At 40.9% G+C, this 13,831-nt stretch overlaps 1 protein-coding gene across 5 annotated transcripts in view; it reads right to left on the reverse strand.

The window, feature by feature from the left end:
- The window catches only part of LOC105496277 (solute carrier family 35 member A1), a 34,145-nt gene that overhangs the window by 14,576 nt on the left and 5,738 nt on the right, over nucleotides 1-13,831 (reverse strand). Inside the window, exons 1-2 of one of the 5 annotated variants that reach the window (XM_011766543.3) lie at nucleotides 12,589-12,711; nucleotides 8,055-8,232 (exon numbers count right to left, since the gene is read on the reverse strand). In XM_011766543.3, coding sequence (XP_011764845.1) covers nucleotides 8,055-8,232; nucleotides 12,589-12,604 — 194 coding nt within the window. In that variant the 5' untranslated portion in view covers nucleotides 12,605-12,711. Of the gene's footprint in view, nucleotides 1-8,054; nucleotides 8,233-11,953; nucleotides 12,079-12,367; nucleotides 12,478-12,588; nucleotides 12,712-13,831 lie in introns of those variants that run through there. The other 4 variants (XM_071096752.1, XM_071096751.1, XM_071096753.1 and 1 more) reach the window with 4 other exon arrangements.

The raw sequence follows: 13,831 nt of genomic DNA on the forward strand, positions 1-13,831 counted from the left end.
AGGATCCAACTGCTATTCCAAATAATCACCATACCTGCACCAATAAAGGCTGCTGTGGTCCTTTTTCTCCCCCTCACTTTTCTTTCTTATCTCTTCTCCCTTTTCGGCTTTCACATAAAAAGAAGGGCTTAGGAAACAAGTTAGCAGCCAATCTGAGTACTCCTTTCCTTCAGTGGAGCAAAAAGTAAAGTACAGTGTGTCAGGATTAACCTTCACATCTGTCTCTTTTGGCCATATCCTTTTTGTTGGATGCTTAGGAGCTATTTTTTCACTGCCAGGATGGCCAAGGTATATTTTTCTGGTTCCTTCTCTAATGTAGACATTAAAGAAACCAAGGTATACCAGAATGTTAAGTGCTGGAAAGTACAATTATCACTGTAGTACCAAAAGATTATAGCAATGTTACATAAGAGATTTTGAAATGTTACCAAAAAAAAAAAAAAGGCAGAGGATGCTAAACGAACGAGTAAAAGAATAACAGAAAAGTATCAGAAAGTAGACAAAGGAGATTTAGGAGGTATTGGAAAGAATACGTGGGAATCTTACCACACAGAAAGTTTTAAAGAAGAGGGTAAATAATTTCAGTATTAATCAGGTTAAATCCTGCTTAAGTTAATGTATTTATTAAGAATACAGCTCTTAATCTTATATTTAGCTTTACTCACTGAAATTATATAAAAGTAACAAGAGCATTGTATCTGCTAGGAAACACTAGTAATCATCTGTCTTTTTGTTTTACTATGAGACAGAAACAAATGATCACTCATAAATATACTGTAATATACTGTAAAAAGGTTACTTTTTCTTCTATTTTCCTGAACTTACATTTTCTGTTTTTGGGATTTTTTTGTTTTTTGTTTTTTTGAGATGGAGTCTCGCTGTGTCACCCAGACTAGAGTGCAGTGGTGTGATCTTGGCTCACTGCAACCTCCACCTCCTGGGTTCAAGCAATTCTCCGGCCTCAGCCTCCCGAGTAACTGGGAGTACAGGTGCACACCACCATGCCGGACTAATTTTTTGTATTTTTAGTAGAGATGGGGTTTTTCATCATGTTGGCCAGGCTGGTCTTGAACTCCTGACCAAGTGATCCACCCACCTCAGCCTCCCAAAGTGCTGGATTATAGGCGTGAGCCACCATGCCTGGCCCAGAACTTATTTTCTTAGAAATCAAATCACAAGCACCTTAATGAGCACCTCTGTTAAAAACAAATTTATTAATTATATAAATGACATTGCTAGCTAGGAGAAAGAGCATATATAATCAAAAGCATATATTAAATTTCTTTTTAGATATAGTCTTCCTTGTTAAGTTTTCTATTTGAACAATTCTTTTTATTTTTATCATTGTAATAGACTCTGCAACCTTTGGTTACCTGAAGAAATTCTGAAGCTCCATGTTGACTGCAGAGATTCTGCTGCTGCCTCTCCCCCTAAATTTCCTATCAACCGGCTGAAACCAATGATCTCTGACCTATGTTTGGTCAAAAATAGGCCTCATTCTTCCAGCTACTGATCTAACAAGAACTACTAGGAGGCATAAAATCCTTGGCTAGGTTACCGACGCACTGTGCAAAATGGAACACAGCAGAAGTTACTCATGAGCTTAAGAAAGTTAAATTTTGTTTATAAATTTCTTATCTACAAAGTATAATTAACTCACTTAAAAGACTTTGAGGGGCTACATTAAAAAACCAACAATGAAGTAAACTTGAGGACAAAAATACACTTCATATGGGGACATGATTTTTACTTCCTCCCCAACACCCTGAACCCATTATAGCATGGCTCCAAAAGGGTACTGAAAATGTAAACCAGGAGAAATAAACAGAGCTGGATAATCTATAACATACGTATTTGACAGATACATTAATTTCTCTAGACAATACTATGAAACAGTAAAAGATTTTCTCTGGTCTTAATATGGATATGTAGTTCAAAGTTAAGATATACTTGGTTTGTTACTAAACACACCCGAAGTATATGTACATTAACATTTACATATCCTGCTAGGGATAGTCTTTATAAACTACGGTGAACAGCAAACAATAAAAAGTTGTTTGAGCTGGTGCAGTGGCTCACACCTATAATCCCAGCACGCTGGGAGGCCATGGCAGGCGGATTGCTTGAGTCCAGGAATTTAAGCCCAGCCTGGACAACATGGCGAAAAGCCATCTCTACAAAATTAGCTGGGTGTGGTGGTGCGCACCTATAGTCCCAGCTACTGGGGAGGCTGAGGCAGAAGGATTGCTTGAGCCCAGGAAGCAATGGTTGCAGGAAGTCAAGATCATGCTACTGCACTCCAGCCTGGGTGACAGAGTGATACCCTGTCTCAAAAAAAAAAAAAAAAAAGTTGACTTTGTTCCTTTGTTCTAAGGCAATATGAAAGTGTTTTCACTTCCTTTTCTTTATACTAACAATGACAGATTTAAATCTAAACTGTTGACAGCTGTGATAGGGTTTAGTAAAGCATTATAACAATTTTCCCGTGAATTGCAGCAGTAATTTTATGAAAAAGTATTTTTAAATGTTGTATTATCTTTCAACCAAATTATAGCTTAGAAATTGATAACATAAAATTCAAATACTTGGCCGGGCACAGCGGCTCACACTTGTAATCCCAGCACTTCAGCCAGATCTCAGCTCACTGCAAGCTCCGCCTCCCGGGTTCACGCCATTCTCCTGCCTCAGCCTCCCGAGTAGCTGGGACTACAGGCGCCCGCCACCTCGCCCGGCTAGTTTTTTTTTTTGTATTTTTTAGTAGAGACGGGGTTTCACTGTGTCAGCCAGGATGGTCTCGATCTCCTGACCTCGTGATCCGCCCGTCTCGGCCTCCCAAAGTGCTGGGATTACAGGCTTGAGCCACCGCGCCCGGCTCCTATAATTGAGGTTTGATAGGTATTTTCTAAATAAATAAATGAATGCATGAAACTATCCCATTATATCTTATTAACAATACCTTGAAACGACTTAGAATGACTATTTGCTTCCAATGTTTGGAAGGAATGAAACACAGATTTGAATATGGCAGTGATATGTTATTATATAAGTGAACCATAATTATAACCAAAACACGGTTTCAGGTGCTACTTTGCTAAGTTTCTGCCCCTGCCTCCCACTCCCGTATAATATATGTACTTACTTTAACAATTAGCCAAGACTATTCACTAAGCAAAGAATATTACTGAGCAAACAGCACCAGAGACCATACTAAATAAACAAACCATCAAATGGACTGCTCTATAATGAGGTTAAGCTTTGCACAGTTCCAATAAAATTGAAGTTCTAGTATATATTTGTATCAACCCTATAAAGTTACTATACTTTATCACAGTGTAAAGAATGGGCAAAAAGGAAGAAGCTTTTACTTCATTTAATCATAGTTTTAAATGAAGTTTAATGGGTTTTTTTCCATTTAAATAGTAATTTCTTTTCCTTTCCCTGTATTCATTCTCCAGAAAACTCAAATCAACATTGAGCAAATGTTACTAAGTTTTACATTAACTGTGCAATATTTTTCTGGAAATATGGGGGAAATACGCTATTTTAATCATCAAGATCTAAGTTCTTCTAATTTTTTTTTTCTTGTTCTGAGACAGAGTTTTGCTCTGTTGCCCAGGCTAGAGTACAGTGGTACAATCATGGCTCACCACAGGTCCTTGCAAGCTCAAGCAATCCTCTTACCTCAGCCTCCCAGGTAGCTGTGACTACAGCCACACACCACTACACCCAACTAATTTTTTTATATTTTTGTAGAGATGGAGTCTCACCATGTTGACAGGCTGGTCTCCAACTCCTGGGCTCAAGAAATCCTCCCACCTTGGCCTCCAAACTGCTGGGATTACAGGTGTGAGCCACCACACCTGGCCAAGATCTAAGTTCTTAATTTTTCTCCTCTGAAGAGAAAGTTCAAGTTCTAAACCTTTAGTTATTTCTAATATAATTCTTCCACAGCCTCCCATAATATCCTGAAATTGTCATCCTTTCTGTGAGATGATAAAGTCTTCTCTAACTTGAAAGCAAAGAAAAAAGTCTAATTTCATTTTTTTAGCTCTACACAATTATTTTAACATTTTATGGGAAAGAATTTTCAAGCAAATATAAATTCAAACATGAATCAACTTTGGTTTCCTGTGTATATAACAAATTATCACATTTTTGTGTAACAATTATTTTCTCGAATTTAGAAGCCTCTCCATCACAGCACGTACATCCAACCTGTGTTTTAACAGACTACGTAACATCCTGTTTGCCTTTCATCTACTTACTCTTTTTGAATTATCGATTTTAATGTGTGTACAAAGAAATGACAACACTGAGAGTACCTGGAAAATATTTTACTTTTTTGCAAACACTAAATCTAAAAGACCATTATAAAGCTCTAGGCCCTTTCATTTGCTGCTCCTCTTAACTCTTCATATCACTCTTAATGGCCCATAGTCTGGCCATGTATTTTATTCATCTGTTAGATATGAGTTCTAAATTTCTCTTCAAAGAATCAATATGTCAGTATGTTCAATTCTTTGCCTTCTACTTTTAAACTTAACTTCTTCATAAAGCAACCTTTTCCGATTACCCTCTCCACACTGACTCATTCCCATTACCTGTTCCACCCTGACTCATTCCAATTTCCTGCTCTGCCATAATCATTTTTCCTGCCAAACCACTTACCCCGTCACTCTCTTTAAATTAGCCAGTTGGAATTAGTTTAGCCTGTGCAGTCTAACCCTAGCCAATAGGGGAATGACACAGCAGCAGGGGCCACGTGTGTCAGGAATAAGACCCCCTCCTCCCTTGTCCAGGTGTGTGCTCACCATTGCTCCATCTGTGAGGGTGCACCCTTCTATAGAAGCAAACTGCCTTGCTGAGAAGAAAAGAAGAAAATTTTATATTCAAGTGCTATTTCTTTTGCGGCACCAAAACTTTATAACAATTTGGGGGCTCATCTGGGATTACATTCCCCTCCAGGGGCGGTCTCTGGTTCTCTCTCGTGAGAACCAGAGACCTTGTGGCAGCCTCAGGGGTGAGAAATCAGGACCCACCCAGTGTGAGGAATAACCCGAGCTCTCAGCAATGCAGAAACTGGTCCTCAATTCAAGCGGACATGGAGTGCATGGTAGCTCTTTTTCAAGATTCCACTGCCTGGAATAACAAATTGTGCTATCTCTCTGCTATTTCCTTAAGTCCAACACCCTGCAGGTCAGCCCCCAAGTGCTATCCAGCCTCCATCTTCTAAAACCAATTTTACCTTGTGTCTCCAATGACAAGGGGAAAAATTTGGCATTTCTTGGAGACTTAACAGGATGCAGTGAAGTCTGGCACTTCCAAGAGCTGACCCATCAATCTGCCCTTATTTATCCCTGAGCGGATGTATGGTGGTATTTTGGAGGACCTTAATTGGACACTCTGCCAAATAATTAGAGCAGTACTTATGCTCTAGTTCAACTGGCTATCCCTTTTATTCTGGCATTTCATCAACCAGAGGAAGAAAATATGACATTGTAAAGTGACAGAAGCTCCTTATGGGTCGTTCAACTCTCATGTCTATTTAGACGCAATTGGAGTCCCATGGGGAATACCAGATCAATTTAAAGCCCAAAATCAAATAGCTGCAGGATGAGTCAATATTTTGGTGGGTGACAATTAATAAAAACAGATTGAATAAACTACATCTATTACAACCAACAGTGATTTATTAACTAAACTAGAGATGCTGTTAAAGGAACAGCTGAGCAATTAGGGGCTAACTGCCAGATGGCTTGGGAAAATAGGATAGCCTTAGACATGATATTAGCAGAAAGAGGAGGAGTTTGCATCATGATTAAAACTCAATGTTGTACTTCATCCCAAACACCACCACCCTTAATGGATGTATAACAAAGGCATTGCAAGGTCTGACTGCTCTGTCCAGTGAGTCAGCCAGCAACTCAGGGGTAAATGACCCCTTTACAAGATGGCTAAAAAAGTGGTTCGGTAAATGGAAAGGAATAACGACCTCAATTCTTACTTCCCTCTCAGCCGTAACGGGTGTACTTATTCTTGTCGGGTGCTGTGTCATACCATGCATCTGTGGGTTGGTGCAGAGGCTCACAGAAATGGCACTTACTAAAACCTCCCTTAACTGTCCTCCACCTTATCGAGAGAAGCTTCTTCTTTTGGAAAATCAAGCAGAACTAAGCCAAGACATGTTAAAGAAGTTTGAAGAGAAAGAGCTGTAAAGAAAATGCAAGAGGAGGGGATTGTTAAGATATGAGTTCTAAATTTCTCTTCAAAGAATCAATATGTTAGTATGTTCGATTCTTTGCCTTCTACTTTTGAAATAACTTCCTGGTAAAGCAACCTTTTCCGATTACCCTCTCCACCCTGACTCATTCTGATTACCTGCTCCACCCTGACTCATTCCAATTACCTGCTCCACCCTGACTCATTCCGATTACCTGCTCCACCCTGGCTCATTCCGATTACCTGCTCCACCCTGACTCATTCTGATTACCTGCTCCACCCTGACTCATTCAGATTACCTGCTCATTTTCTACTATGACTCATTCCGATTTCCTGCTCTGCCATAACCATTTTCCCCACCAAACTACTCACCCTGTCACTCTCTTTAAATTAGCCAATTGGAATTAGTTTAGCCTGTGCAGTGTAACCCTAGCCAATAGGGAATGACACAGTAGCAGGGGTCACATGCATCAGGAATAAGACCCCCTTTTCCTCCCTTGTCCAGGTGTGCGCTCACGATTGCTCCATCTGTGAGGGTGCACCCTTCTATAGAAGCAAACTGCCTTGCTGAGAAGAAAAAAAGAAAATTTTGTATTCAAGTGCTATTTCTTTTGCGGCACTGAAACTTTATTTATAACACATCTTTTTCATATTCCAACTACTTCAAGTGGATTAGTATAAGCCTTTTCAAGATCTAGAACCAATTTTCAACACTTTCACTGGATATCTTTCCCAAAATGATAGCCATGCTTGTAGCTGCATTATCAACTGTCTCATCACATATTGCTGAAGCTGAAGCAATCACAATGTCTTGTAACATTTCAATATTTAAATGTAATGTGTCTGTTTCTACATAAAAGCCTACAGACAACACTATTCCTCCCTGCTTCCCTTCACTCACCAACACACATCTTGAAACCTGTATGACTTCTTAACTGCCCCAATGACTCAAATAGGTCCCTGTCTCATAAATCTTTCCTCAAATAATTTGCCTATTAGATTTTATTTAATTTTCACCACCCCATACTATTTTCTCAAATTAAAAATATGAAGAAACTGAAGCTTAAAGAGGTTACAAGTGTGTATGCAGCCACAATCTTGGTCTAGGATTAAAATTAGGTCTATCTCCTCCAATGCCCCTAATTCTTAACTCTCTCTTATACCACATCCTTAGCTAAGCAATTCTTGCGTGATGTTTCTGATTCAAAGCCCAGTGCTGCCACATATTAACAGTGTAATCTTAAGGAACCTCAGATGCTATGTTAATAAAACGGGTAAAGTACTTACCTTGAAAATGTGTAAGGAGTAAATGAGAAAACACGAAAAACACATAGCACAGTGCCTAGCACTTAACACAGGAAACACTCAAGAAATACTATTATTATTATATTCATCCAAAACACAAGTCAGTAATGTTTTCCTATAAGGGTCAAACAGTAAATATTTTAGGCTTTGCAAGCCGGTCAGTCTCCATTACACCAAAACCAGGGAGCAAGCTGGATTTGGCCCATGGGATATAGTTTGCCAACTCCTACTCTACTGCAGTGTTCTTCAACCTCAGCAGTACTGACATTTGGGGCTGGGTAATTCTTTGTTGTGAGGCTGTCATGGGGATTGCAGGATGTTTAGCAGCATCCTTGGTCTCCACCCACTAGATGCCAGTAGCATCTCTCAAGTCGTGACAACGAAAAAATCTTCTGGGGGGCAAAATCACCCCTAGTTGAGAAACACTGGCCCAGAGCAATTAAACATATAAAGATGTAGCTTGAATTTCCTAACAAATACCCTCACCAGGTAGAAAAATAATTTAACACACTATAAGTATTTATACTCACTTAGCTAAAATTCCCACACTTAGCAATAACTTTATAACTTCTGTGATACACACGGCTGTGGTTGAAAAGTAGAGTTCTTTGTCTGATGTCCTTGTGTATCTTAAAGCTATGGTATAGGCTGCAGCCATCACGGTCATCACTGCCAAGCAGTATAACTTGAATAATAAAGTGACATTGTCTGGAAAACACGTGCAACAAAGACATTACTTAGTAGACAATATATGTATATATAAGTTAATAAACTAGTTATAGCCCAAAAATACTTTCCAATTCCAAGCACAAAATATTTTCTGAAACTCATGTTTAAGAATTTTTTCAAAATGCTTGCCAATTACATGAGCGCGCGCGCGCGCACACACACACACACACACACACACACACACACACACACACCATAGCTGACTTTAAACATCAGCCAATTAGGCGTAAGTTTTGTTCCTGGGGAATGCCCCAATTGCAAGACTATGTAGCATACTGATTCTAGTTCAGGATGTTATAAATTACATTATATATATATATTGGTGGTGGTGGTGGGTTTTTTCTGGAGACAGGATCTCACTCTGTCCCCCAGGCTGGAGTACAGTGGCGCAATCTCAGGTCACTGCAACCTTGCTGTCCAGGTTCAAGCGATTCTCGTGCCTCAGCCTCCCGGGACTACAGGCGTGGACTACCACGGCCAGGTAATTTTTTGCATTTTTAGTAGAGATGGGGTTTCACCATGTTGGCCAGGCTGGTCTTTAACTCCTGACCTCAGGTGATCCACCCGCCTCGGCCTCCTGAAGTGCTGGAATTACAGGTGTGAGCCACCACGCCGGACATATATTTTAGGACAGGGTCTCACTCTGTCACCCAGGCTGGAGTGCAGTGGCATGATCTTGGCGTGATCTCGACTCACTGCAAACTCCACCTCCTGGATTCAAGCGATTCTCCTGCCTTAGCCTCCTGAGCAGCTGGAATTACAGGTATCTGCCAGTACACCCGGCTAATTTTTGTATTTTTAGTAGGGATGAGGTTTTACCATGTTGGCCAGGCTGGTCTTGAACTCCTGACCTCAGGTGATCCTCCCACCTCGGCCTCCTAAAGTGCTGGGATTACAGGCATTAGCCACCACGCCTGGCCCCAGCACATATTTTAAATATTTTTATGATTACAAACTTGTGGATACAAAGCATGAAACCAACTGCAGCAATGTATATTCTAGATTTAAAGGCAGCAGAAAGAAAATAATTGAGAAATGAGTGGGGCTTAATATAAAACTTTATCACAATAAGAACTTACATCGAGCCACTCATTTCACTGCATTATACAAAACAATAATTCAAAACACAGGAAAAGAATATTAAGAACACAGCTCTATAAAACTAGAAATGCAGGAAACATACAAACACTCAAGAATTACCTGCAAGTATATCTGAGCAGCAGCCATCTCTCAGGCACCAAAGCCTGTCCAGGACCTTTGGTAAAACCAGAAGCACTGGGTACCAACTCTCCCTCATACTTCCTTATTCCCAGACCTGCTCAGAACCTGCCATCACCCAAGGATCAAACTATTTCTACTTTCCTTACCCAACTCTCACCTATTATCCAATAGTCCCCTTAAGCTCCATTCAAATCTTTAGGCTCAAGGTTAAACAGGGATCAGCAAATTTTTCTGTAAAGGGCCAGAAACAAATATTTTAGGCTTTCCACAGCCATATTTTGACAACCCCAGGTTAAGAACCAGAAGGACACCGGGTGACTCCAGCCTGCTACTTTAACTACATTATATGCTAAGTACAATTTTGTTCACTGTTTTGGGAGCCTAATCACAATTCAAAGACTGTTTTCCTAGGAAAATAAAACAGGAGTTTCAAATAGATTATCTTTAGATACGGTATGGTTGGAACTTCCAAGGAAACAGGTTCTTCAATATAAATATTTTCCCGAGTGAATTAAAGAATCTTTTCTGATTTGTCGGCAATTTTTAAAAATCATATCAGGTTTTAAATAAAAAGTAAAACAGAAGAAATATTTTTTAACTGCTTAAACTTTCTTTCCAAAAGATCTGAGGAGCCAAAAATCAGTGTTTATAAAAAAGGAAGTGAAGGAGATCACTATAATAATTCCTTCGTTCTAAAACTTTCCTACACAAGGGAAAAAATATGACTGCAAAAATAAACAGCAATAACCTTTAATCAGTAGAAGAGAAGGCACTCCCCATCTTCTAGATAAGGGGTGAACAAACTATATATGTCACTAGTTTACATGAGGCCTGTGAACTCACAATGGTTTTACATTTTTAAATACTTGATTAAAAATGTAATAACATCTTGTGATACATGAAAATTACATGAAATTCAAATTTTAGTGTCCATAAATAGTTTTATTAGAACATAGCCATGCTCATTTGTTTCTAAGTTATCCGGACTACTTTTTTTCCCCTACAACAGCAGATCTGAGTAGTTATGAAGAGACTATCCAGCCCTTTACAGGAAAAGTTTGCCAACTCATGTCCTAGATTATCAACATTTTCACAAATAACAGAGATTAGGGCTAATAAACTAAAAAGTACTTTATTTTAGGTATTGCATAGGTTCCTGATTCCAAAAACAACATAGTGAATATTTAAACACTAAACCAAATATTGATGGCCTACAAACATATTTTGACTTATAATATTGTCACTAACTTGAAAAAATAGCTTTTTGCATAGTGATTACATAGGAATATATATTATACTCTTGAAACTACTGATCTAAGTGGAAGAGTAATCAAATAAGTTTAGGAATGTGCAAAACAGATTGGGCTTTGATATGGAATACCAGTTTTAAATGTATTTCAACTTTTAAATACTAAATGTTTTTAAGTACGATTTTCTCTGGCAGTTTAACATCAGACTAAACTATTTCTTGTTCACTCCATTCACAAATTCTCCAGTATAAAATTTCAGTTATTAGCAATTTCAGTTATTTTAGGGTAATATCAAAAGTCCATATGTAATCACTTCAAATTGGGCAAATCATTCAAACCACACCCAATGCCAGTAACTATAAACCTAGCCGACAACTCAACTGGCAGCCACATCTTAACCCTGCATTGTTCTCTGCTTCTCACGAAGTTCTGTTTACTCCTACACAGTATTTGTGTGGAAATGTCCCTCAAAAGAAACTTACAGTTTAAAATTTTTTTCAGTTACGTTTTACTATAGTTTATGGGGACATTACTTGTAATACCTAAGAACTTAGAAATTCAGGAAGTCCCAGATAAATCTTTTGTGGATATTCGGAAGCTATAGAAACTGTAATTTTGTTAGGATTACAATCAAGCCTCAACAAATATGTATTGGCAATAAGCCTAAACCTTTACATTGTTGCAGCTATTTCAAGTAATGATTTGACTTCTGTTATTTATAAGTTTTCGTTCGGATCAATTTTGCTATCCCCATTCCATTTTAGTTATCAAAACAATTCTATTTCTTTTTCCTTTATTTCCTGTGTTGCTACACAAAAGGCTTTTAAGATTGGACTTATTTGAAATGAAACAGAAAGAAGACATAAGAGAAGCATATGCAACTAAAGACAATGCCCCTGGGCAGGGCCTGATGATAAACATGGACCTCGCAACAGGGAAAATAACTTGACACCCACGTAAGAAGATATTCCTTAGGTATTCGTTCAATATTTATTCAAGGGTGAAGCCAAGTGTTCTATGGAGGAAGGGTGGAGCAAGAATCCGAGTGTTGTCCAACTTCTCCTAGTTAATGCACCACAGTCAAAAAATCCACCTCTGGTCCCAACTTACACTGCTCAGCAAAAGTGGTGCGGAGTCAATTAGACTCGCCCTCCTTAAATGCCAATTAGTAAACAAATACGCCTTCACCCGAATGTGCCATCCCTTGGGAGGAGGGAGGTGGCTCTCACCTTCCACCACAAATATCAGAGTGTTCCTTCTAACAGCATACAGCATTCTCTATAATTACATACAGCACACAGGTGGGAACTGTTAACGATTGTTATCTTCCTTTCATTACGATTTCAGTGCTGTTTTGACGTCCCAATGATGTCTTTACTGGTTGTTGCATGGCCCAGCCGCCGCGTGGGGTCTGCGCCCGGAGTCTGCCTTTAAGTCTCTGAGCATCCGCAAGGCAGGAGGCGCAGAAGACACCGAAGTCGCGGGGCCAGGGCCAAGAACTGTCCTGTCTCGCTGGGCGATGCGGTCCAGCCCCGGACCCACGCCCTGGCCCCTCTCCGGGTCCGCCGCAACCCAGGCCTGTCAGAATTCGGTTCCCACCCACTCCCAGCTAGTGGAGGTCAGCGCGGTCTCCGACTGCCGACCTGCCAAACGCGGAGTCAGCCGCGGAGACTGCAGCCGCAGGGGGAGGCCGGCTGCCCGGACGGCCGGGAGCAGCTCCACGCAAATGCCTGACGCCTCAGCCCGGCCGCAGAGGCCGTGGGCAACCAGGGTGGTCCGCTGCCCGACAGGCGCGGACCAGCGCAGATGCTAGACCGCCGCCGCCCCCCTCAGACTCCCCACTCCCAGCAGCCCCACTCCTCACCTCTCGGGGCAGCCATGGTTCCCCGATAGCCCAGCGCGGAACTGACGCCCGCCCCTTCCGCGCCACAGCGCAGGACACCAGGGACCGCCCCTTGTGGTCATAGAGACGAAGCCGCTCGGCCTAGAGCGCCTCGCCGGCCTCCCGGTCGGCCACGCGCTAAAACTGGTTTCAGGAATCTGAGCTACACCCCAAAATGGGGAGAACGCGGATCGAAGGGAGGCCTTCCCGGCCGCGTCCTAAGTGACAGGTGTGTGAAATTCGGTTGGGGAGGTGGTTCTGTAAACTGCGGCTCCCCGCCGGCTGAGTGAAGGGAGCGCTGCCTTCTGGGAATCGTAGTCCTCACAAAGGTGTGAGTAGGCGGCAGATAAGGATTTGGGTTTAGCCTTAGGGATTCACTCCTGTCAAAGCTGTTAGAGAAGCTCCCAGAACTCGTAAAGTAACAAAAACTACTTGCGGCAACATTTGTAACTTCCACCTAGCTCATTATCTTCCACTGTTACCTTGTGTTCTAGATAAGTTATAATTTATGCTACATATTGTTCAGACGTCTTGTGCCTGTTCCATATCGTCAGCATTGTCATTGGTTATATTTACCCAGCCAGCCATTCTAACGAATGATCTTCGGACAACAAAAGGGCCTTTTTAAAACAATTAGATGTATCGGCCGGGCGCGGTGGCTCACGCCTGTAATCCCAGCACTTTGGGAAGTCGAGGCGGATGAATCACCTAAGGTCAGGAGTTCGAGACCAGCCAGGCCAATATGGCGAAACCCCGTCTTTACTAAAAACACAAAAAATTAGCCGGGCGTGGTGGCTCGCACCTGTAATCCCAGCTACTCAGGAGGCCGAAGCGGGAGAATCACTTGAACACGGGAGATTACAGTGAGCAGAGATCGCGCCCCTGCACTCCAGCCTGGGCGACACAGCAAGACTTCGTCTCAAAAAAAAAAAAAAGTAGATGTATCAACAGACATTTTAACCACTATAATCTCCACTTTCACTAGGGGATGTTAATTATCATAATTGATATTAGAAATAATTCATTGGTGAAATAAATGATGTTCAAGATATGTGTATTGGTTTAAAATACTATGAAAATACCTCAGCACTTACAGGAACAGGGATGCAAGATTCTGAGCTGCCCAGCAGCCCACACCTTCTGCAGCATGTTCTTTCTCCAAAATTGTCCTTTTAGAGGGTTGAGTGGTGAATGTTATATACCATTGTCTTGTTAAATATACATA

Source organism: Macaca nemestrina, chromosome 5, assembly GCF_043159975.1.
Source record: "Macaca nemestrina isolate mMacNem1 chromosome 5, mMacNem.hap1, whole genome shotgun sequence".
Taxonomy (NCBI): domain Eukaryota; kingdom Metazoa; phylum Chordata; class Mammalia; order Primates; family Cercopithecidae; genus Macaca; species Macaca nemestrina.